This window comes from Stegodyphus dumicola, chromosome X2, assembly GCF_044657685.1.
Source record: "Stegodyphus dumicola isolate Sdum_Otavi_A_Nest chromosome X2, ASM4465768v1".
NCBI classification, from domain to species: Eukaryota; Metazoa; Arthropoda; class Arachnida; order Araneae; family Eresidae; genus Stegodyphus; species Stegodyphus dumicola.
Window position 1 is genome coordinate 67027125 of NC_140781.1, and position 26696 is coordinate 67053820.

General features: G+C 34.2%; 1 protein-coding gene across 5 annotated transcripts in view; it reads left to right on the forward strand.

Annotated features, from left to right (window-relative positions):
• Positions 1-26696, forward strand: part of LOC118197628 (triple functional domain protein-like) — a 430606-nt gene that overhangs the window by 339244 nt on the left and 64666 nt on the right. For all 5 annotated transcript variants that reach the window (XM_085809358.1, XM_085809360.1, XM_085809357.1 and 2 more), the window contains one exon: positions 3109-3193. In XM_085809358.1, coding sequence (XP_085665484.1) covers positions 3109-3193 — 85 coding nt within the window. The remainder of the gene's footprint in view (positions 1-3108; positions 3194-26696) is intronic.

Here is a 26696-nt window from a genome sequence, read left to right on the forward strand (position 1 = left end):
AGAACCAAATCCATAAAGACGCAAAGGAAATGAAATTTAGAACCAAATCCACAAAGACGCAAAGGAAATGAAATTCAGAACCAGCAAAATCCAATATTTCATATGAATATGTAAAAAATCAACCAATAGTCACCCAGTAATTATAGGTACGAAAAACACAAAAATTACAAAATATATAGGAAGAGGAATGCAATCAAAATCTGATTCAATGTTATCATGAGGATGTAAATGAGATTCAATGTATTTGAATAATATTTTTATACTGTAATATATAAATTATATAATATCATATGCGTATATGTTGATTTGAAAATACATGATAAAAATATTAGGCTTTAAAATAGTGTAGACCTGTAAACAACTAAAATATATGCAAATTGTAACGATATTTGCCGATGTAGTGCTATTTGGTGGTTTCCAGGAGTTTCAAAATTGTGTTTTTTGGTGTGCCCGGATTATAGATCCTCCGAAAGAAAATGTGAAATGACAAATGTGTAGATAGAATTTGGATGTATTTATTCTTGTAATGAATTTCGTGTTTTATCTTTTATTTGTTGTTAAAAACAAATATGTTGCAAGTTACAAATGTGTTCGTTCATTCTTTTTTAAGAGCGGCAAGTTCATGCGAGGTGTTAATTTTGTCAGTATGAACGAATTCAATGGGGCTTAGAAAAGAAGTAATTAAGAATTAAAAATAAAGTAATTAATAAAATGGACCAGCGTTCAATGAGGTTTTGAAAATCGTATTACTACATTTGTATTGCATAGTATGCAATACAAATCGTATTACTACATTTGTATTGCATAGTATGCAATACGAATGTAGTAATACGATTTTAGATAGGCTCTCGCAGCACAAACAATTTACATTTCTGGTAATTAATTAATACGCTGGTTACGGATTAAATATACAGTGCGATTCAGGGTCGGTGAATAAACGATCAGAATAGTAATATATTTTTCAGTGTGTACAGATACCAAATTGAATAAAAGTATTAAATCGAGAATTGTATAAAACAGTTTGCATTCTAACCACAGCTCTGCTACAGCAGTGATTTGCTTTTATATATAAATATGTATATAAAAACTAGTACACAGTAAGCTAGCTAAAGTTAAAAGCATAAATAGTTTGATCACTTTGCTTTCAAGGTAAAAATTGCAAATTTGAGGAGACTGTGGAAGCATTTCCGATAAAGGTCTGAAATTGTTAGCCCAGTTTGGTTATTATAAATTTGATCAATGTGTAAACCATTCATAAAATCTGCTAGTGGATTTTGCTTGTTTAGAAGCACTGGGTGTTAAAAAATTAGCTGCAATATCGGTGTAAATTGGCTAAGTTAAGACAAAAGAAACATAAAGCACACAACAGTTCTTTAGTTGAGGGCAGGGAGGCCTTCGTCGAGAACCTTCTTAAGAAAAACTAATTTGTGTTCGCCTTGCATATGAGGAAAATCACGAAAGCGCTAGGCCTGCCCGTCTCCCGGGATTTCAATGCGGGCCTAACTATCAGTGTCCCTGTGGTCTTAGCAACTGGGCCAGTGGTGGGAAGATCTAATTAGCGTTTGAAAATATGTATATGTAATTTGGTAACTTTCCGAAAATTCAAAATGCTGTCAAATTTTGTCACAGTTCCCCTTTTGAGGTTGAAAATTTCATATTTGATAACTTTTTGGAATATATTTAGATATTTAGCAGCTAGTTTTAAATGTCGTTCTCAATGTATACAGCCAGCTGTATGTCTTTGAAACCTGTCGGTTGTTGACAGTTGGCAGATCTTCCTTGTGAGGGGTAATCTAGAAAGAAGTAGAATATTTGAACATTCTTATAACTTTCTCCTCCGTTTTTCAAGGTATACATATGCTCTGACAGCTTCTCGATTCTCAATTTCTCGAATACTTTTGGAAAATTAGCAAGAACTCGCACGGATGACACCCATCCACCCTATATCACAAATACTAAATTATCTTAATATACGTGTTTATTCTCAACGTAATGATATTTGTGAACAGACGGCTATAAAGCGGTAATTCTAAATTGCGAAGTAATTTAATTCATACTAAATATAGCATACTAACATGCACTTATGTACTAGTTATTCGAGGTTTGTATATATAGAGAGATAGAGGAAAATGCTTAACTAATACGTGGACGCATGGTAACTAATTCTCTGGCTTTCCATATCCGTCTGAAGATCTGGTATCGTGGGACTCAAAAGTATCAAGAGACTCTAGAGCTGTTCTATAAACTAGATTAGACAGGCGTAGCTCACATGCTCCGCGTAAACCTAACATGCGCCCTATAGAGTTATGATGCGTAGGCCATCCTGCCCTCTCCTGACGTCACCATGAAGAGTGCGCTCTTTCCCCTCGAATGGGATAGATTTCTTCGCGCTGTTGGTGGTGACGTTACGAAAGAGCTGGATGGCCTCGTTTAGGTTGCGGTTTTGTACTAGTTATCGGGTTCTTTTGCAGTTAATCAGATTATGTTGACCTAGCATTAGCTGTATACTATTGCAGAGATAATATAAGCTTTCTTGAAATAAACTTTAACAAAATAAATCTAAGTTATTTCCCGCAAATGAATGGTAATCTCGAATGGATACCGTTAATAATGGTAGCAGTAGTTTGTTTGACATTAATTCATAGACCTCAAGCCCTTTCAGTTCTGAAAACTTTTAATAGCCAAAGTTTTTCAAAAAACATGAACACAAATCGTAAAAGTTTCCTCCTTAAAAACTTGCTAAACATAACCCACTGCAAAAAGCATAATATAATATGTCCTTATTTCAGAAGCGGGTAAAAGTCTAGTAAGACAAACGTGTAATTATCTCAGCGACTTTGACAGAGGATACATTACTGGCATAAAAGAACACACTTCCATCTTTATTTGATGCTGAAGTATTTGCTCATGGTTTTGCTTATTTCTTTACACTTCTGATGCTCAGATTAAGTAAACGAAAATGCGGTTATGAAGTCTTTTGGTCAGATATATATTCCTCTATCATATCTATATATTTAGGTCAGATTACTAATATTATGCAATATAAGTGTAGATATGAGTATAGAGTTTATACGTATGTGGAATTTGATTCAAGTAAATTTCTTTCAGAATCACCACCGATTCCAAGTGAAGCCGGATTTTTAACTTACCCTGGTGGTACAAACAGTGGCTCCAAACCAAGAGGAAATTTTAGGTACGCCAATTTTATTTATAGTCTTTATATTTTTTGTATTTTCAATGAAGTGTTTTAAAATTTTATTTTCTCGTGTGTTTGTCAAATTTGCGGTAAAAGGATTGCATTCTAATCATATATATTAGGCTAATATATACTTTAAACAATGCAACTTGATTCAGTTAAGTCCCAAATTATGATTACAAAGCATGAACTCAAGTTGATCATGATTGAAAACCATGAAAATGGTTAAATAAAAAATCTGAAAAGTTATTTTGCTTGTGATTTGCATAACTATGTTGAGTTATACGTTCAGTTTAAACCGCTGCTGTAAAACTGTATATAACAGAGCATTGAATGAATGTGCATAGCTTTCATGAGAAAATAACTCAACTTTGAATTTCTTAGTTCCATTTCCGAAGTAAAATAAAACCTTCTTTTCATTTCTTCTCGAATGAGATGCATCTATGTTTCTAACCGCGTAAATTACAGAACAAGAAAATCGCTTCGAAAAGATTTTTAAAGTACACTTTGCCAATAAAATATCTTACCATTTAATTTTTTATAAAATGCCTTTCCCGCACAGTCCAGCCTATTTGCATTGTACCAGTGAAATAAAAATATGACTTGCTTACTAGATAGAATATTAATTCAAATGATGGAAAGTATAATCTATAAAACGGAATGTTTGTTATCTTAGATGTATATTTAATTTTATTTAATTTACAGTGCATAGATGTATTAATATTTCTCATATTTTAAGAATTATTAACTCTCGAGTTTGTCTTCAAATTATAGTATACGAGTTTTATTAAACAGATTCTGATTTTCCTTGCAATAGGTACAATTATTTTTCATTGAATTACGATTGTTCGATAAGAAATTTCATAAACATTTAACAAGGTATAGTTACCTTGTTAAATTTATTTACCTTGTATTTCATAACAAGGTATACATAAGCGATATTATTTTTCCTATTTCCCAACTGGAAATTTTAATACATGGTTTTTATTCTAATCAGTTTAATTTTCCGTAAAGATAAATCATATCTAAAATTATATCTAGAATTTAATTTGAAAATTTAGTTATGATTTAGAAAGCTTTAATAGATACTGCTGACTTTTTTTAATCTAAGTTTCAGCATTTGCCATGAAATTATTCGAGATATCTAAACTGTCACTTATTAAAAAATTATTTACTTTTTCAGTACTTTTTAAAGCAAAAGAAAGTAATTTCATGTTGAAAGTTTTATGAGTAGTTTCTACTTTTGAATGTTTCATTGCGATATGTCACTCAGAAATAATAATGGTATACCCCCTTATTGACATATCTCCAGTGTTCCTCATTCTGTAAATGTGAAGGTCATCTACAGTAACATTCCGTAGCTGCACTTTTCATGTTTCATTTCATTCGTTGAAAATTGGTTTTATAAACGTATTTTATGTATTGTCTTATTCGAAAAAACCACTCCCGTATTGATTTTTGTACCCCAACCCCCCAAAAAATTCCGTATTTGATATTGATTTTTGTTACTAAAAGGAAAAAAATTTATCTGCACAGATTCCTTCCCACTAAACTGTAGGCTATATTTGGAAGTAAGGCGTATTTCCCTGGTTTTGCCTCTCGATGTGAATGTGTTATGAAGTATGTGATTATGTGTGGATTTTTATTAAATACATTGTGTAACACGAGCATCATTATAGACAGATCCAGGCTTCCAAATTTGTTTGGCATTTTAAATCAATTTTTCATAAAACATGATTGAATTTATATTGCCAATCATTTATTAATATATTTTACTTTTATGGGTACTTTTTTTTTCTAAATTTTGATTTACTTTTTCCAAAGACTCTTTTGAGACGCTTTTGATTAGCGGATGCTTTTAGACTTTACTGCTTACATTTGTAAGTATAAATTTAAGTAGGATCAGGACGTTTCTCGTGCAAATTTCAAGAAGATTGTCAGTGAATTTTGAAGAGTTACTCACTGTACTGCGCGATGTTGAATCCACATTAACCCTTTCGCCGTCCTCTCCTGTCCGCGAAAATTTCCCCCCAGCGGCCGTCTGTTTTCCGTAGCTTGTATTGTTGTTTTCTTTGTACATCATAACTTTTCATACATGACTTTCGTAGTGGATGAATGTCAATGAATATTAAGTAAAATTATAAGGAAATAAAGCATAATGGAAAAATAATAATATCTCTGCTTATTTCTAACAGCAGGATAATTTGATAACATCTAATCCACTTTTCCGTGTTCCAACATCAATCATCGAGTTATTATGGACTGTACTCATCAAACGTATATCCTTCTTGTCTTTCCAATTCACAACCTCATTTTTTCTCTTTTTCTACTGAGTAGACGTTGAAGCCATCTCTCACTGTAGAAGAACGCTTGAGGCGCAATACGGCCAAACTCCGGAAGTTTCACTTAAACGCGCTAGACGCGTTACGGACGACGAAGAGGTTAAACATTCGTCCCTTAACTTACATCTCTGATGTTTCAGAAGAACTCGTGCCTTCTTTTTCTCTGCAAGACATAGCACAAATGGGGTGTACCAAATTCCACAGACTCTTAGAAATCGAATGTGCGGGCCAACTGAGGAGTCGTTTCCAGAAGGAATATCTAGCCCAACCGGTGCAGAGGGCCAGTGTTTCATGTCAAGAAGTAAAATTTGGGTACGTAGTCTTCATAGACCTAAAGAACAACAAATGTTTAATGTGGTCCATTGGCAAAATTGTAAAAATTTATAGCAGTAGATATGGTGCAACGAGAGTGGTACAAGTGGAAAACCAGCAGTGGATATTTGGTAAGATAAATTAGAAAACAAGATTCACTAGTTTCAAGCTGCCAGCGACCCTGGTAACTAAAAACAGATATAGATAGGGGAAACTTTTAAAACCAAGAAAAAAACTTGGAACACTATATATAGTATAGAGGTTTTGGACATTAAAGCTTTATGTTTTGTAATGACTGTTTTTCTGTTCAATTTATTCTTTGTTGACTTCATTTTAACATGTCGTATGCATTTATATTGTGTTTTAATCATATTTTTCTTTCACACTTTTCTTACTAATGTACAAGTTTTTTTTTATACCTGGTACTTAATATTAGAAAATTTTGTGTAATCTGATTTTGAGAAAATCAAGGTGGGAGGATGTTGTGGCTCTCACTTATATGCCAGAATGAGCCTGCCAACAATGGCAGTGGTAACCATAATGACAGAAATTTTCACAAGCATTAAAAAAGCTTTCATGTGTTTGAGAGTATCTCGCTATAAAGTTAATTTTAATTTCTAGCATTGCGTTTTAAATTGGAGTTTTGATTTTTTGTTGAATGACATAAAATCCGCTGCGTATATTAGATTTTTCAGTTTGCTGGGTTCAGAAAAGAGGTCCCCTGCGTTTAAATTTGTGATATTCGTGTTCTAAGAGTTTTCAGGTTTAGGAAAAGCAGTCCATGTTTATTCTCGTCATAAAGATAAGTAGAGATTTTGTTATTGTAGATGTGTCTTTGTAAATAGAACTGTATTAAGTATTCAAAATTTCAGAATGTCAATTTTATTTTGTCGTAATAGACTATACATTCTATGTAGGAGTCTGATGCATTCAGGTGTGTAATGAAATAATATGTAGCGATTAGAAAATAGTTGAGAGTTTTGCTCACGACAACTTAGTTCACTATTGAATATATTTGGTCTTTCACTTGGGGCCCACCAGCGCCCGAGCGGTAAAGTCGCTGAACACTGGTAGTTCGGTCCGAGGTTCAAATCCCGCGGACGGGCTGGCTGCATGGGCGTTTTCAGGGTTTTCCCCATGTGTAACGTGTATACGAGCCACAGTTTCCCTTAGAAAGGTGCTCCACGAAGGCATCCCTCCCCTTAGGCAGATAGCCCTAGTGTGCTTTGCCATAGTTAAATACACCACCAACACCAACCACCTTTCACTTGAACCAGGGTCTTATGACAAAACTGTGCGTTTACGCATGTATTAAAAATCATGAAATAAAGGTACAAATACATTTTATTTATGTACTTTACTCATACGTGCGTATATTATAAACGTTATCATAAAAATTTTTCATCTGTTTAAAATTGGTATTTTGATACCAAATGCAGCAGTTAAATAAAGCAAATTTTTTGATAGAAACGTGAATGTATTTAAATTTCAGTGCTAATTGGCCGTAAATTCAAATAACGAATTGCAGCTCACGTGAAGGAATTTTAATTCTTCCTTTGTAAATATTGTTACATTATACTTCACAACTTTGTTCTCAGAAAAATAGTTTTAAACTTTTATTACTTCATCGGTTCCAGATGGACAAATTGCCTCTGTGTCGAGATCCGCTTAGTTTCCTGTACATTGCATTACGAACATTATATTTACTCCTTAACATCGCAACTCTATTGAGAATTCAGTTGTTACTTTTGCTTCAGGTATAATGCAACCGGTGTTATATTTAATTTATAATTAAATGTATTGTGATTAAACTACAACTCACGGCAGCCGCATAAAAAGTTTGTAAATTTATTTTATTGATATTCTTTATAATAATATTCAAGCCCGACAGTATTAAATGTAAAGCTGTCATTAAATACATTATACATTGTCGTTAAAAATATCAGTAGATATTGTCATTAACTTTGTTAATATGTACTGTCATTAAATATACTACCGTATTTCCTCGCGTATTTTACCCCCTAGCTGTTTTTAACGAAGTTCTGAAAATTTAGAAACATTCATATTTTACTCCTCCTCTATTTGTACGAATTTTTTCCGTCTGAAGGATTAGTTGATCGGTAAATGATATTCCTTAATCAATGTATAACGTGAATACGAGCCAGTTTCCCTCAGAAAATCCTCCACGTAGGCATTCCTCCTTTTAGGCAGATAGCCCTCGTGGCTTTGCTATTTTCAAATAACCTATCCTAAACTATTCCCTTGATTATTTTTATTCAATGCATTCAGTTTGTATTTGCACTTTTGTATTAACATTGCATCCATTTTTTTTAATCCCATGCATTTTGTGCAGATTCTTCGTTAAGCTACCCGGAAATGGCAGGTTTTTCTCATAATTACGAAACTTTCCAAACATGTGATTTCACCTTGTTGCTAATACTTACGTTCCAGCTGATTGTAGTCTTGTCTACTATTGCTGCGTTCCGGGTCTTTTGTTCTCCCTCCTTCTTCGTTTGTTGTTGATATCCAAGTTGGTAACTACGGCTAAGACTCGTTCAGGTACTTACGTATTATCGCAACCAGGTTGGCGCGATTTGTAAGTTTGAGTAAAAAAGTATGAATAGAAAGAAAATGTACATTTATTAATTACAGATAATTTTTAATACAGTTTTTTATATTATTTTGTTTTAAAATATAAAATAGCAATTAAACCCTTCCGGTTTCGAATTTGAATAAGTTGCAGAATTATTTTTTCGGCGGAAATGTTTTGGCTATTGCTTTTAGCACTGATTGAAAACCGTCTTCGCCATTAACAGCTTGAGCTTGGTGTCATATAAATTCGATAAGGTATGAGTCAAGATGATGACGGGCTGTTCCTCTCTGTTTTTTGTTGCGCCATTTGGCTGAGCCCCACATGCGCTCTACATGTTGTGTGTGAACGCCCGTGTTGGGATCCACAGTTATATTTGTGATTAACAGTTCCATGCAGAAATCCAGTATTTTCGAACTCACTTGTATTGTATCCTTTCCAGCAATCCGAATAAATGATGCTTCCTTCCTTGATATTTTCGCAAATTTTTTCCATGAGGGTAACGGCACTTCTGTTAGGTACAGTAACCAAAAGAGTCTCTTTCTTTTCTCGGCAAATTCCGCCAAAAACCCATTGCTGTGGTAGTACACCCAGTGTTATTTTTTCTTTTTACAAATAAACTTTCGTCTAAACACGTAGGGTTGCCGTAAGTAGGGTCGCCAAATTTGGCGATATCTGTGAGATATTGTAATATTATTATTACTATGTGTTACTGGCATGTAGGTTTTTTTTTTTTTTTTTTTTTAAGAAACATTCTAATAGTTACGAGTAGTTTATCCACGTCTATACTTTATTTGCTATGTTTTCACTGTAACCACATTCTTCAGAAATTAAATTACTCGCATGATTTTTCCCGATTTTCAGACGATGAAATTAGTTTAAAAAGGGGAAAAATACCCGAGGAAATGCGGTAAGTATAGAGCTTTATTAAATATAAGGCCGCTATTTTATACCTGATATTTCTTGCATTAATAAAATGTCCCGTGTTTACCCATCTTTTCGAAAATAGAATCAGTTTCTTTTTATTTGTATTGTATTTACCTTTCTCACACCAAATTTGGGGAGATGGTGTTTTTTTTTATTTTATTCTATTTATTTATTTATTTTTTAAATAAGAAATGTTTAGTAACGATCCTCTTGCATTATTTAAGTAAGCCAATACGCACAAAGTAATGGAATTCATAACCAAGAAAGCTCAACTTTTATTATACTCTTCGCACCTGTAAAACCCGAGGGATTAACCATAATCAGAAATTAAATCGCGCTTTGCTAATCTTTTCTTTAACACAGTATTTATAAGCATGGTAGTCTGGCTAAATACTGCACTTTTGAATTCTAATAGAGAAATGATAATTACCAGAACAATAAAAATGGATTTTTCAGACGAGAGTTTCCTAAGCAGAAAGCTTAGTAATAATATGGAATAAAAAAGATTTTAATTCCTTTGTATGAAAAGCGAAATGATGTTACTCACTTTAAATATGCATATTACTTTTTGCATTTAGCTTAATCAGTTACGTTTCGACGATGCGAAGCAACTTACTTCTTTTAACCGACTGCAAATTTTAAATTAGGTATAAAAGTGTAAGCCGGGGAAGAAAACAGTTTTGTGTTAAAAATGCAAAGTCATCCTTGCTACATCGTGCGTTAGAGAAAATCGTGTTTTAGTTTTCTTTCATGTGATAAATTTACTTAGAGTTGTCGGATCGAAGCTTTTACCTTAATCGATATCTTTCAATTCTTTGGATTAGTTTTATACGCTACACAATTTCGCTTTTATTTTCGTTTCTTTTGCGCACAAAGGAATGGTTTAAAGAATACTTTTGTAAAACTTTCTTTTACAAAATGGAGTTTCACAAACTTATAACTTGCTTGCTGCGAAGTTTCTTTTTTCTTTCTGCTTTGCTTTCAGAAGTGAAAAAATTTATCTATCCCTGACATTTATAAACTATGCATATTATGCTATAATTGTTTTAGTTATAAACAGTATACGAAAAAAGTTAAAAAGCTCTATGGAGACTACCATCGATCTTGTCTCCTGAAGAATTTCGTAAAGTGTGTGGCTATAACAACTCATAATTAAATATCACAAAACTTGCTGGTGAGTTGAAGAAAGCATATCAGGCGCCTGACTATTACGGGTAGAGGTTAATACGAGATCGGCACCTATGCGTCCATGTAAGCATATTTAGGTATCACAGCCTTGCTAATTGCTAAGTTTCCGCTCCGGATAGAATGCCGAGGGAGAACACTTCGGGGTGTTTTTCTGGGATTCGAACCCGGGCCCTTCAGTACGGCAATCCGCATTACTAATCACTGCAAAGCATGAGACAGCTATCTGCTTAAGGAAATCGATGCTTTCATGAAAAACCTTTTAGGATACCCTGGCTCGTATTCATATAATACATAGCTACACAAGCTGAAACAGGTATAATAGGTTTTAATTAAAAAAATCTAGATATACGATTTTATTAAAATTGATCAAGCATCTATGTGGAAATACAAAATAAACTTTAAGTGCATCGGTCTTTTCTAAGTGACTGATTTCTAAATTTACAAATTTTGTCACAAATGTTTCGGCGGAGAATGAATTCCCCCGTTTGAATAAAATTTGTTTTGTGTTGGTTTCTTGAATGACTACTAATGCGTTATACTGTAGTTTTTTTAAGCCACCTTAATTCATAAACCGTTCTTACCGTTTTTTCCCTAATTATTGCAATTTCTTCGTCATTTTTATTAGAGAGAAATTTTTCTACAGGTTTTAATAGATATGAGTTATTGTTGCCAACACAAAGTAAATAGTGGTTTGACATTTCCATTCCTTTTTATCACATTTTAATGAATAGCGTTTTCTTCTTATCGCTCATAATGTGAAATTCAATAATAAACCTTTAAAACCAAATCTAACTGCGAGAGAAAGAGCTACAATGCGCGAAATTCATTCTAACCCGGATATTATCATTTCAAAGGCCGACAAAGGTGGCCAGATAGTCGTCATGGATAAGAACACTTACATCGATGGTGTCACTAAACTCTTAAACGAAGGACCATATAATCCGATCCCTAAAGATCCTTCACCTTCGGACTTATCCAAAATAAAAACTGCGATCAAATCTTCGCAAATCATTTCAAGCAACTTAAAACATTCGCTTATCCCATCTGTTGCGAATTGTGCCAGATTATATGCTCTTCCCAAAATTCATAAAAGTGGTATTCCTTTCCGCCCTATTGTATCAAATTTAGGTACTGCCTCGTATCCTTTAGCTAAATATTTAGTTTCTAGATTTTCCACTCTATTAGACAATAATATTTACACCATAAAAAATTCAATAGAGTTTGTAAAAAAGGTTAAAAACATTTCTCCTAGTAATTTACTCATGGTTTCTTTTGATGTAAAATCATTATTCACCAATGTCCCAGTGGAGGGTGCATTAAGATGTCTAGAAACCAGACTTCGCGAATTTCATTTCTCTTGCATCGAAATTGAGGAGCTAATTTCTCTCACTCAACTCTGTTTGAAACAAACACATTTTGTTTTCCAAAATAAATATTACAAACAAACTGAGGGATTAGCCATGGGAAGCCCCCTCAGTCCCATCCTGGCTGATATCTACATGCATTATTATGAATCAAAATTGTTTGAAACTTTAAACTTTCCGGCATGGTTCCGCTACGTAGACGATACTTTTACCCTGTTTGAAGGTAATAAAGATGATTTAAATAAAGTTCTTTCAACAATGAATTCTATTGATCCTGCTATTCAGTTCACTTTTGAACTTGAGACTTGCAATTCTCTTCCGTTTCTCGACATTCTGGTCACACGTAACACATCCAACTTCAGTACTACAGTTTACCGTAAACCTTCATCGGTTTGCCTTCCACCACACTTTAAATCATGTCATCCGACTAAACAAAAGTTAGCTTCATTTTATTCCTATGTTTTCCGTGCTCTTCAAGTTTGCTCCTCCAAATTCGCCCTTGATGAAGAACTAAATTATTTAAAAGCAATAGCTATTGACAGGGGCTTTTCACCCAACATTATTAATCAAGCAGTTACAAAATTCTCATCTCAACACACTAAAAGCCACACTCTTATTTTAGGAGATTATAAAAATTCTGTTGTCATTCCCTTCTTTCCATCAATTAGCTATAAAGTTGCACATATTTTGCAGAAATTTAACTTTCGGGTTGTTTATTCTCCCATCAATAAAATTCCAACTTCTATACTCAAGGACCCCATTCCGGATATGAATTCCTGGGGTATTTATAGGATTCCTTGCCAGTGTGGTTTAATTTACATTGGCCAAACTAAGAGAGCCTTAAAATTTCGCGTCAAAGAACATGAGGCATATGTTAGAAAAAAGGAAACACAGAAGTCTTCTGTTGCTCAACATTGTTGGTCCGAAAATCACACTTTCAATTTTTCTGCTGCCAAAATTATTCAAAAAACATCTTCCATTGGAGAACTGGATTTTCTGGAGGCATTTCACATTCATAGAAATCTTTCTGTTCTAGTTAACGATCCTAATTCCAATCCAAATTTGCCTTCGGCTTTTAGAGAAATTATGTTTTAGTTCTGGTTTCGCCAACAGATGGCGCCACTTGCTTATTCTTGTCCAGCCTTTCTTATCTTATCTAATCATTATTTCCTATCTTGTTCATTTGCGGTTTTGCAGCTGAAGATGATGGTTCTGTAAAACCATCGAAACTAGTCCTGTGAAAATTTTGTAGGTATAACGCTGATTTTTGTTGTTTGACTTCTGAATTAGCGTTTTCTTCGTTTACAGTAATACAGACTCAGATGCTAAACTTAGTAATCACACATTTTAATATATCACAGTTTGTCCGTTTAACCACACGAGTAGTGGTTTAGTTTAGTTACTGCGGTAAATATGGGACATTTTTGTGAACTTTATCCTTAAGATATCCCCATTTTGAAATAATCGCAAGAGTTAAGGTCTGGACTGCAATGCGGGTCATTCGGTTTCAGTTTTTTAATCTAACCCAATTCTTTTTCAGTTTTTTTTTTTTTTTTTTTTTTTTTTTTGTGTTTTGTTTTGTTTTTTTCAACCGAGAAAAAGCTTCATTGTAAGTGAGTCATGTTTGATGCAAATTATTATGTCTATGAATGATAACTTCTGCGAATATTGAGTCCGTTATTCACTCAGAAAATAGCGCCCACCGCTTATTGATTTCAGGCATGCTTATACCTCAATATTGTCTTTCGGTTTGGTAACACAGCAATTCAGCTGAAAATGGGTTTCGGTACTTTAAACTAGATATTGTTTCAATATTTTGTCTTTCTCTCATCTCGACCTTAAAATGTGTAAACTTGTGTCACTTTTCAGTGTCCTTGAACAGCTGACAAAGCTGTATCTTATACGGAAGCAGTCTCCAGCTTCCTTATTCTTTGCTGCTAACTTCTCGGATACGCCTAATCTTGTAATGACGCTTTTAGTGTTGAAATGGGTTGGTTTTCCCATTCTCGCTGTGCATTTTCTGTCAAAACAGCAGGTTTGTTTTTAAATCCTGTATAATTTTTATCGGAGAGGTTACTAGCGGGCTAAAATCTTGTCTTTAACCAATCCTGCCCCCCCCAAATAATTGGTTAACAATGATAAAACAATAAAGCCATCTTAATTGTAAGGGCTTTCTTTTTCCAGAATTTTTTTGTAAAGTTGGGTGGAGCTACGGACAGTATTTCCGTAATTCCCCCCCCCATCAAATTTTCTTATGGTAAATATCTATTCCTGGATACAGTTTCCCATTTAAAAATTTTCGAAAAACTAAGAAATAAGATTGTGTTAACATAGGGAGTAAAACGGCGGGCATGTGATCTGAGTTATTTAAACATTATCAGTTTCTTACCAGAATTAGCTCAGAACTTGTCAGCTAATGTAATAGTTTCATCCAAAGAGATGTCTGAGGTCGTAAAGCTTGTAATAGTCTTGTTTTATAAAGTTTCAATAAATGTTGTAAGTTCTTAAACGGATTTTAAATTACAAACACTACACATGGGTTTGTTTATCGCTGTGAAATGAAATTTCCCTTACTTCCGATAATTATCAAATAGCTTCACTTTCCCAATTCAGATACTATTTTTATTCCGTGAAATTATACTTCCTCTAGAGGTTATCGCTATTTTGACGTTGTGTAATCTTCTGAAAGGGAACTGCTATAATTCATATTCATTTGCGAATAAAGAGACCCCTTTGAAAGCGGAAGTTTGAGCTTATCGTGAAATGAAATTATCATACGAAAGAAAAATCCCAGCTCCCTGCGTTTTTTTCTTACTAGAATGCATGAAAAGGCACATTTCTGCTTTACATATCTACGTTCAGAATTTTTTTCCCTTCGTTCTGCCTTTAAAAAATGTTCGTCTGTATCTTTCCACCGTCACATTTCATCTCGATATATTACAGGAAATTCTTCTGAAGGGCAAGTTTAATCTAAAGCCGTGAGCTATTGAGATGTTATGTGCCACGTGGAAGTTTCAGCTGTTTTTTAAGTTTTCCATAATTTCTTCATTAATGGGATTGCTGTGTTGTATCATAACTGCTCATTTTGAAAGTTTTTGCCGCATTATAATTACACTTTAACTTGCAGTGCTTAATTTCATCACTGTTTGTCTTTGTAATCGCATATGATTTATCTTCAAATGCTGACTTCTAATAATCTGACCTTGAAATATTAAAGAATAATGTACATTAATCACCTGTCCAAATTAATATGTTTTGAATATCTAAATGAACTTATTCTCAGCTGATCAAAAATCCATTCGCTATTATGTATATATATTTTAGCGTTTGTCAAAAGAAATAACTTTTGTGAAATAACTAAAGTGACTCCGACTGTCTATGAATATATGTCAGATTTCAACAGTTAAGCTGACGTTGTATACAGTTGCTTTTCTATGATTTTTGAAGTTATTCATTTTATTAACCCTTGCTGTGTCGTATGGAACTGCTATGCTGCCGACAAACTATTTGTTAGCAAAATTGAAGCATGCTCAAAGATCGACCTTTTCTAGCCTAATAAAAATTGGGACTACTTTCATCTTTCATTCAGGGCACTTTTAAAATGGTATGAATTCTAAACCTTTCGCAACATAAGTGACTACTAGGAGAATATATTGCAGAGACTCTTAATTAAACTTTGACATTTTAGCTTGATCTTTAATTTTTGTCTTTCTTTGTTTCTTATTGATTCAAAGTTAGAGGTTTGCGTTTGATCTATTTGCATTACCCTTTTAGAAAAAATCATGCATATCCCATATAGTAGCAGAATAAAAAATATAATAAAATGTATTGGTTAAATGTGTTGGAGAATGCGGTTGAAAGCGTTTCTTAGCTTCTTTGCTCCCTAAAATATCGATCATCGTGTAAATCCGATCAATGCGCACTAATGAAGATAAGAAAGCTTGTTACGAATGTGTCATTTACAAGAAGCCCCTGCATGGGCCCGTGACACTTAGCTGATAACAGCTTAACCAATAAGATAGTTTTCCGATAGGATACTTAGCCAACACATTGGTTTATCCTCTAGTACATTTATTTATTCAGTATAATGCCTTTTATTCATCACGTTACATGTGAATTTGTTTTAACAATTTGAGTAAGGCTGCGGCATAAGTGATTAAAAATGCTATATGATGGACAAAACAATTTTACTTTTAGCCGAAATATGTATAAATGTACACAGCGGCTAAATGCACGTATCGACAAAACGTATGTGTCGGCCACATTACTTTTTAATTTTAGTAATTTATATTACGTATTATATTAGTTGTAGACCAAGAGCTGAATGTGTACTATATTTAGCATTAAATATGGAAAAATATGTACTTGTCCATAAATTTCCTCGTTATGTACTCAGCAGACGGCCTTTGGTTAGTTAATACGGGCAGTTTTGCTGTTGTAGTGAATTATCTCGCTTGTCTGACAGTAGCATCAAAACAAGCACACGGAATTCCATATTGGCAAAGAGTGCAAGATTGCGCCTGTCGATGGCAATAGCCTTGAGCACCATACAGGTGGCAGTACGACTTTGCTCAGTTCCGCCCCCAATTTTGATAGAGAGCACCCCGGTGTGACGGGCCGGGAGTCTCCCACCCCCACTTCTTCTACCACCAACCTCTCGAGAGGACTTTCACCTCGCCGCCTATTTAGAGTGCCCCATGCCGCACCATACAATTTACATTTACAAACATCCATGGCATCTCCGGGATTCGACTCTAACCATTATCCTGGTTGAGCGGCGGTCAATTTTTGTTAAAGTATTTTCGCGTCTTCTCCTTTCAAATAAGTACGTGCTATTAAAACGTGCCGTCGGCTAAATGACTAAGTATTCGTGTCGGTCCCTTTTTACCTTTGCTTTAAAACTCTGTTGCTAGCGTCTTCGGACAGCAAAGATTACACTTTCATTCAGTACCTGTACTATAACATTTCATCTTACGTAGATAACATCAAAAACTTCAGTAATTATGCTGTGGAAAGGAACTATACTATATATACATTTTTAACATGGTATTTATTTCAAAATTCACAAAACAGGTGGTGAATTGAGGTTACTTTGTGCCTTGTTTTGCCTCCTCAGAAATGGCGCGTACAGAGAAGTGTTAATTGAGATAATGGTCATGATTACGAAACCAGAACAACGATTTTCATAAGCTCCATCCTTTTCTTGTTTCCCTTTAGAAATTGCGATGGATAGGATATCGTGGAGGGGCACTGAAAAGCATATTTTGTGTAAATGTTACTTGGTCACATGATAAAAATCATTAAGGGTTACAGTAGGAAAGTGTGTTTATATGAGCAAACAAATTCTATAAAATTTACATTGCATGTTCTCTATGTCCATGATTGATGTTTGACGTTATATACCAGTCTGTTAAGCGTGAGACTTCAGATTCATGTTATGCTAAACGTTAGGTTGCATTTTTCCTCAAATGAAAAATGTAAGACAACTTGCTGCCTCAAAGTCGCTTAAACTTAATCCATATGCATTAATGTCAACAGTGTAATTAAAATTACCTCTAAATTTACGTTTTATCTTGAAGTTGAAAGAAGTTTGTTCATTAAAAATATCTAATTTGAATGGCAAAGTTATTGTAGCATAAAATGAACGTTTTGATGAAATGAATCGCTGCTATACTTTTAGTAGTATTATGCAGATATAGATACGTAAAAGCACAGATTGCCGGCATGGTAGACTTTCTAAGGCAAACTGATTTAAATTTGTTACATATGGAAAAATCGCATGTAGGCAGCCCGTTCCCCCGTAATTTGAAATTTAGTACATTTCTGAGCTTCGCGGAGAAAAACTGAAAAAACGTAGACTTATAATTTGAAATATATGTAAATATATTTGAAACTTTCGGCAGAATAAAAATCTTTTTTATAAGACATAATGAATTGCCGTAAGATTTAAAATAATATTTCATATATAAATATCAAATGTAAATCAATGGCAGAATTGTGTTGCTTAGACACAAATATGATTGCATGTGTATCTTTTGTACAATGTGAACTTGCATTGTAAAGCATCTTCTTGCAAGCCATGAGAATTTTCGGTTTGGGTTATTTAATCATGGCAAAGCACGCAAGGGCTATCTACTTAAGGAATGGCTTCTTGGAGAACTTTCTGTGGGAACTCGTTAGTGTCCACACTACATATGGGGGAAAACCACGAAAACGCTGTTCGTCTGGAATCGAACCAGGTCGAACTACCAGCGTTCAGCAACTTTACCGCTCAACCGTGAGCCAAATAAATTTTCGGAGTTCGCTGAATTCTGAGCGCATTTTTCAAACTCTAGGTTCCTCCCTTGCTTTTTCTTTTTTTACGTTTAGTCCATATTTGCAAAAACATATGTAGTAGCTCCTTCAATGAACTATTGTAAAAGTGTGAACAAATGCAAGCTGAAAAGACTTGTAAAGAAATATGTTCTAACTGTATCTAACGAGTAAAACTAATTTTAATTATGCATGAATATACGCATAGAAATTTAGTTTCTGTACGTATCTCTTTGTTTATTGTTTTTCATGCTCGTTCCAAGAATGGATCATCTGGGGACTGGGAAAATGGCATTTTGTTACTCTGTACAGCACCAAATATCATATTTGTTAAATTTAATATACATATTCCTTGAGAATGTATTCACACTTTAGCAAGTGGTATCTACATACTGGTTTCGAAGCAGAACTGAATTATCTTTACAGTATGTGTAGTATAGTGTTCGTTCGACACGGGTCGATACTCTCATTACTGTAATTAATATGCGACTTCGACGTATAACAGTGAATCAAAATGCTTTGGGGTACCTTGGAGGACGTCATGTAGCTCCAAAGATCGATTATGCAGCAACCCAAACTGACCACCGTTGTTCAAGCAACCACTCGCCGTTGTGCTATGTCTCTGGCCGCTGATGATTACCTCTGTGACGCTTTGAGCACTCTAAGTACAAATGCAGAAAAATTCTATTAAACCTAATCTAACCAAGATATATGATTATATTAACCTATAATAACTTCGGTACTAAACACACAATAAAGAATTTTCTTTCGTTACACTTTTTTCTGACAGAACCTGTATATTATTTAGGTAGTTTCGCCAGCATTCACGGTGATAACGGCAGTACATTATCGCATTAAATTCCATTAGTCTTTTACTGTCAAAAACACCACTGGAGTATTATTTTGGAATGCAGCTTTTCAATACGAACTTTAATTTCCACTCCCGTGAAATCTGATGTATGGTGAACACTAAAATCTTCTACATTACATCCAGGAATTATCTAGGATTCAAAGTAGTCATATATAGCAACACATTTAATTGAAAATATATCTGTAAGCAACCGATTAGACTCGTAGGTAACCTTAAAGTATAACCCATAAGACTACAATAACACAACAAGAAATGGCTGATACGAGGACGGAACAAGAAATTAATATATAAGATAAGACAGATATCTTTACTTTCCAAAGTGCAAGCTGAAAGTCTGAGATATCTTAATTCAATTATTTATTAGGGGTACTCTGGTAGCCTGGAAACACTGCGTTCTTACTGGTATTCGTGCGTATTATTTAAAGTGGAATGGTGTAAAAGCCCAAAATGTATAAATGAAGGGAATGAATGGTACTGAACAACATTTGCAAGACTTTTTCTCGTGAATTTTACCTATGTATTAATATTTCTAGTACATCTGTTCAATAAGTTTCTAATCCACGTTGACCTTTTTTGTCCAAAATATATGCTTAATTATTCGATCAAAATAATTTACAAAGCATGTGTATTTCGGGAATGTAACTTTACAGCGCTATTATGGAAGTTATGCATCAATCTTCATAAATTTTGTTCCCAATAGTTATGAGTTTTGTTCCCAAAAGTTATGAATTTAATTGCTAATATTGTTAATAAATATGATTTCTCTTCTCGTCTGAAATACTGTGCGATAGGTGTTCTAAAGTTTTTCTAAAAATTAATTTTTATGGTTATGAGTTTTAAATATAGCGATGTATTCTAAGTCTGTTGCTAAAATAATTATTATGCTAAAATAATTAAGAAACTACGATCAAACAGGTATTTAAAGAACATATCTATTTAAATACTATATTCATCAAGGAAACACATTTCTATGTAACTTGCTCTTATTGGCTACTTATTTCTTATTGAATTAGAGTTGATTCATTGGTAATCTGACCAGGCTCTAATCTCGAAAAATGGGTTGACTGCATGAAATTTTTGTTTCCCTTAAATTCTTTTACGAAAGCACTCTTTTCTGTAAACATTTAATCTTTGCTCGTTTTGTCTTACTCAACAAACCAACAAAGCTAACTTACCTGTCTTTGTAAACTTTACATGAATGTAGAGTATTACATGAATATCATTTTAAATGAAAGTATGCGGCGCAGTGACTTCTCAGATTTTATGCTTATTACTTTAAGTGATAATTTCGTCCGATACCAAAAATAGTCCGATCCATACATCGATACTTTCCGGGGTAATAATGTCAGTTAATGGCCGAATGCTTAAAGACATGGAATGCATCGATTCGTTTGGAGGGCAGTTTTGTCAGTTAATGACCGAATAGTTAAAGCCATGGAACGCTGGTAATTTCTTGCAAGGTAGGACTCCTGGAGGAGTGAACTTATTGGTGCATAACATAAATACGAGCCATCCTCTCTTAAAAAATCCTTCTTGGAGGCATAATTTTTGAAGCAGCTATCCGCTAATTGTTGTAACATATTAATTGGGAAAAATCTTGGAAACGTTCAACGAATGGTTTCTTTCTGTGTTTAACTGAGTATGGTTAGTTTTAAAGGCAAAGTAGAATTTTAAAGAATGATAACTACGCAGATGATTTGTTTCTGAAAATAGAATATGAAATTTAGTCTGTAAGTACGCAGTTCCCTTGCAAATGTGCTTCTGTATTAATATATAACTGACAGACTCGGGAGATGAAGAGGCTAATCCACTCTTGGGATAAAATCTTAAAGAATCCTTTTTCCTCAACAGAGATGGCCGTAAATAACAAAGTTGTTGCTTTTAAAAGAAAACCTTCTCATATGAAATCCAACATTCCTGCTCTTCAAAAGGATTGAATCAAAAATAGACCAACAGTTAAAAGTGCATGGGCGTTGAGCCTTCCGAAGTGTTTGAATTATGCCACTATCGCACGCTTTTTCTCAAACATAAATATTTGAACACTAGAGCAACCAGACTGTCAAAATATCTGATTTTAGATATGATAATGCCTTGAAGCATGCTTGTTGAATTATACTACTATTCTTTTCATATTTGTATAAAAGGAGGGAGCTAGAACCTGAAAGGCAGTCACGCATTTCACTAAATGATCATTAAAACCATACATATGTGTTATCTAAGTATTTCTAGCAATTGTAGTTAATGGTTCGGAAAATAAACTGTAACTAATCTCAGTTAAATGTGTTAAAAAAAGGATCAAAACTATTGCTTTACCAACATAGTTCAAATGAACGTGAAACCTGTATCCTTAATCCCTTGCAAATTTATCTCTAGAATAACTCACTGCTGCCATTACTGACACGACTGCGAAAGCCTAGAGGAATAGTCGTTAATTCCAAACCGAAAGGTTTGGCGAAAGAATTTTGATTCGCGACTCTTCTAATTAAATTCCAGCTGAAGGGTTAATCTGTTTACTCCATACAGTAGACGTTCCCGAGTTCAGTTTAAAGTGTAATGACAGCGCTATTTTGCCGTCCCAGTCAAACGTACATAATTTAACTTACCTAATTTATTCTCAAAAGACTATTATGGTGACAGCTTATGCAAAACTGAGTGTTCTTGCTGTCGATTATTCATACTTGTTTTTGAAGATTTATGATTTTTAGTGCTCTAAAATGCGTCAGTGTTGCTTTATGTGGATAATTTGTATAGTTTACGTTTTCAGGCTGTCAGCTTGTTTATTGTTTGAGATAACTTCTTCAGATAGACTAATTGTAGGGATTTGCTTTCAAATTTTTTTCAGATTTTAATACGATAAATTGCATTTTATCCCATTCTTTATCTTCTTTTTCTTTCAGCATTTATGTGTTTTGGAGTACAAATTCTTTATCATGTGGTATGATGAAAAAAAAAAATGTTGTTCCCTTTCTGATTTTCCACAATGGTTACGTTATTTTCAAGAGCTTTGATACCGTATCGTCTGTATAATATTCTAATTCAAGCTATGTTTGATTCGGTCTGAATTAGTAAATCATGCATCACTAATTTTACAAGTATTTATTTCTAATAAGTTTATATCCCGTTTAATTTTGCTTCAATTTCGTGGTTATGTTTCTTTTTAAAAGAGGCCCACCAGCGGCCGAGCGGTAAAGTCGCTGAACACTGGTAGTTCGGTCCGAGGTTCGAATCCCGCGAACGGGCTGGTTACATGAGTGTTGTCGTGGTTTTTCCCATGTGTAACGTTTCCATTTCCCTTAGAAAGTCCTCCACGAAAGCATCCCTCCCCTTAGGCAAGATAGCCTTAGTGTGCTTTGCCATAATTAAATAAACCACCACACCTTTTAAAAGATTCCTCTCCTTCCCTTTAAGAGGCCTACCCGCAGCTGAATACCGGAAGTTCGACCTAGGTTCGATCCCAGGCAAACAGGCTTGTTGCATGGTGCTTTTATGGTTTTCTTCATTTGTTTCGTGAATACGAGCCAGTTTCCTTTAGAAAAGCCTCCACTAAGGCATCTCTTTCCATAGGCAGATAGCCTTCGGATGCTTTGCCATACTCAAATGACCTAATTTAACTTCACCTTCAAAATACAAACAGTTATATCTTTGCATCTGGAAAATTTACTCCTTAGCGTTTAATCTCCATTTCTTTGTATTTTTGGTTTCACCTGTCAAGAACCTTAATTTCCATGTTCTCGACAGAAATACTGATTAAAGAGGAATTGAAAGGAGAAAAAGAACCTATTCATTGCTTGAATAAATGATAAAATTAAATAGCAATAAATCGTTTACATAAATCTGCAGTCGAATTTTAAATACCAATTCGCCCAACTAAAAAATATTTGAAGTATTGCTTTTGCCGAACCTGTTCTAAACTGAATTTCCTCACTGGTTAGAATGTACTTCTGGGACATAAGCATAACTGAAATAGTTGACAACTTTCTTTGTCTTCTAAAAAACTCGGTTTCTATTTCATAAAACGTTTCCTAGAAAATTTCTTATTCAGACTACTTTATCCCTTTCTAAATATTCACAAAGGAACGGTGTAATATGGATCTTGTATTTTGCAGAGTTATTTTTTTTCTTTGGTTCTTGTAACTTTAACAGAAAAGTGTGCTTCAAAATTGTGTTACTGGAAATTTCCTTTCTCTCTGAAACGAAAAAATCGATCTATTCTACTAAATAAATGATTACAGGCGAAAACATCGCCGCAAAAACATAGCGGCAAAATCATTGCGGACGAAAACAGCGCGGAGGAACTATGCAATGGCAAACGTCTTCGTACAAAACATCGTGGGAGTAAAGGCAGCAAAGAAAGAACATTGCAGTTTTAGAAACATCGTCGTAAAAATTGTGTTTAAAGAAATAAAGCATCTTCAAATCATCGCATGACAACATCGCAGACATGTGTTTTTCAGGCTTTAATAGTTGCAAACAAATATTCGCATAATGATTGGTAAGCGGAAGTAAGAATGAGGAGTATTTTTACCTCTTTCATTTTTTTGAAATAATTTTTTCGCTGAAATTTCAGGAAATTAGCATTCAAAAGCTGAAAAAGGATAGAAAATTAATGCTACGCGCAGCAGTTAATAGTGTTACGTTTTTCTCCTGACGCCAGTTGTTGCGTTATTTTCTTCCTTCACGTTCGTACGGGGTTCGTGTGGATTTGGAGTGAATAACGACGACAGCTCTTAATGAAATATCGAAACACACTTTGTTTAGCCAGTACTAATCAGGACAGCTCCAAAATCACATTAGAGTCGTCGAAGAACTACTATAAACACGCTGACACAATCAGCAACACAACCTTCAGGCTATCAGGCTATAACGGTGGAGACAGCTTCACGAGTACAGCTCCCGACTCTGCTCAGCCGTTCTCGGAACTCCATCTACTCTCGAGACTCTCCACGCTACAACTCGCGATGCACTCGACGACACACACAGCACAGCTCCCAACTCTTTGGTTCAGTCGTTCCCGGAGCTTAACACACTCTCTCGACGATGCACTAACCACGATACGCTAAGAGACTCTTCGATGCACTCGACGACCCACTCGGCACTCGCTGCCCGGCTGTCAACTCGATCTATTCCGCACGGACTGACTAACTCGAGACTATCTCGCACTCTAGACGAGGCACTCACTCAATGACTATCAGTTTTCTCTAGACGAAGCACACTCTGACTGCGGACCAGCAGGGTTTATATAGTTTTTGGCTTGTGTTCGAGAACATTCTGGGCTAAACCGATAAGAATTCGTTCCAGAAGGCCCCCATTCGTCTATGGCATATCGCCAATTTTGCCGCCAAATGGGCGACCTCTCGCCAAACATGGCAACCCTGCCCTCCTTACCATTTTATGGCAACCCCAAAACTGCCCTGCAGGAAAACCATCCCACCGCGCCTGTACATTTCGTAAGAATATAATGTTAAACTTATGTACTTAACGATTAAAAGTTTTTATTTAATTAATCTCTTTTGTAAAGTCGTATTGGCAGTTTTTCGTGAAAAGTATTGTAAAACAAATTATAAAATGGAAGATTTGTTACTGTATGAGGTTAAGTATATTAAAATTGCTTAATCTTCAATTTTCAAACTGTAAAAATATTTTCTTTTACCTTTGTTAATTTGATAATATTTTAGTAAAAATTAAGTTTTGTTTTGTTCAAATCATTAACTTTTTTATATACAGCTTGCAGTTAATTAATTCGTTAATTATCACGAAACATGTCGGGAGGAAGCTAAATAACATTTCAGTAAGGGACTTGAATTACTGCAAAGCACTTTAAGTCTCTCTCCTTAAGGGGATGATTTTCTTAGGAATTGCCTCGCGTACACATTATCTATTAGAATAACCAAAAAACTCTCAAGTAGCGAGTCCTTTCGCTGAGTCAAACTTCTAGTGTTCAGTGAATTTATCGATCGGCATCTGGTGACCATTTTCAGCAAGGGTTTTTTTTTTCAGCATTTCAATATTATTTACTACATATTGACTCGATTTTACATTATTCATTGGGAAGACTAAAATTTAAAATTAAACGCATATTTTTTCAGACAGAATATATAATTACAGTGAATCATCTTGGCGACAATCTTCCTAACAGCACCAGTATTTCTGAGAACATAAATAAAGATAGGTATTAAACAATACCTCTCTTAGATGGCAATGCCTGCAAAAAATATGGAATCGTTAGAGGATTTTTTATTTAACATTATATTTAAAATTTTTAAAAATCATTTAAAAATATTGAATTTTTTCCGATACATTTTATTCAAACATTTTTTCAGTTATTGCTTGAAATTTATAACATACAGTGAACCAGCTTTCTTAGACGACTACTTCTAAAAGTTCTAGCTGTGAAATTTTAGTATTAAATCTCATCTTCCTAAGACGACCAACTGCATGGAAGGTTAAATCAATTAGAACCATAAATGATCGCCTTAGAGTGGGTCACTGCGTTTAACTTTTCCGTTTAAGTAATTTTTATTTCCTCTGATGGCTTAATTTTAGATTTTTTGATTTGAAGCATTTTGGACAGTTTTTCCATTCTTTCTTAGCCCAAAGTAAATCATCCCATGGCGACGTCCTCTGGAAATGACCAATAATTGGTTTATTTTAAAAGATTGTTTCAGATCTTGAAAGGTAGGTATTTTGTCACGAGTGCTGCTAAACTACTGAGGAATTATCACTTAAGAAATATGGATTCAATGAGAACGTTTTAAGAATAACTGGCTAATATTAGTAATTAGAATAAAAGTAATGGTCGTAGTCTTATTTCTTAAAGTCAGGGTCTTTGGTTGGAACTTAAAAGTTTCTTAATTTACCCACAATCGTACCAGAAATCGATAGCGAAATTCTATTGATGTTTCTTTCTTCTCAGACTTAATTTTGTTAACTTCTGCCGACTTTAACTAGTAGTTTTGAGGCTTCTGTTCTTATTAAAAATAAAAATTAATGAGTTAAAAACTTTAATATACTGTTTTTTGTAGTGTATGAGAAACGTAATATTAATTTTATTTCTAAATTGCATACATTTTAATACCATTATTTATACGTAATGGAGATTTTTGGTTTCGATTTTATGTATTAAATGAAGGATACGCTATTGCAAACATTTATAATTATGTTTAGAAATTTATTGAATGGCTTTTTTGGTAGCTAGTTTCTCACGTGAAAATTTCAAAATATCTTCTGCGGGCTGTTGACGACCAGTCTCTTTAATCATTTAACCCGTTTCTAAAATGTAACTCTTTTTTAAAAGAAGGTTCTCTGTTTTACCAAATCATGAGAAAGATTTCTAGGTACGTCGGTACAAATTAATCTTTTTACGATAAACATGTTGGCAGGAGGAAAGGAGAAAAGCAACTTTTGCTAGCCCAAAGACTTCAGGGCTAACTTGACTTCAGGGCTGACTTCAGGGGGAGAGTCGGAAGTATATTTCTTATCAGTACGAATATATCGAGAAACCAAGCATAACTCCTCTTTTGACGTATCTTATACTAAAACTAAATAAGTTATGTTAATGCATTATAAAACTGCAAATAAATACCTTTTACTAAAA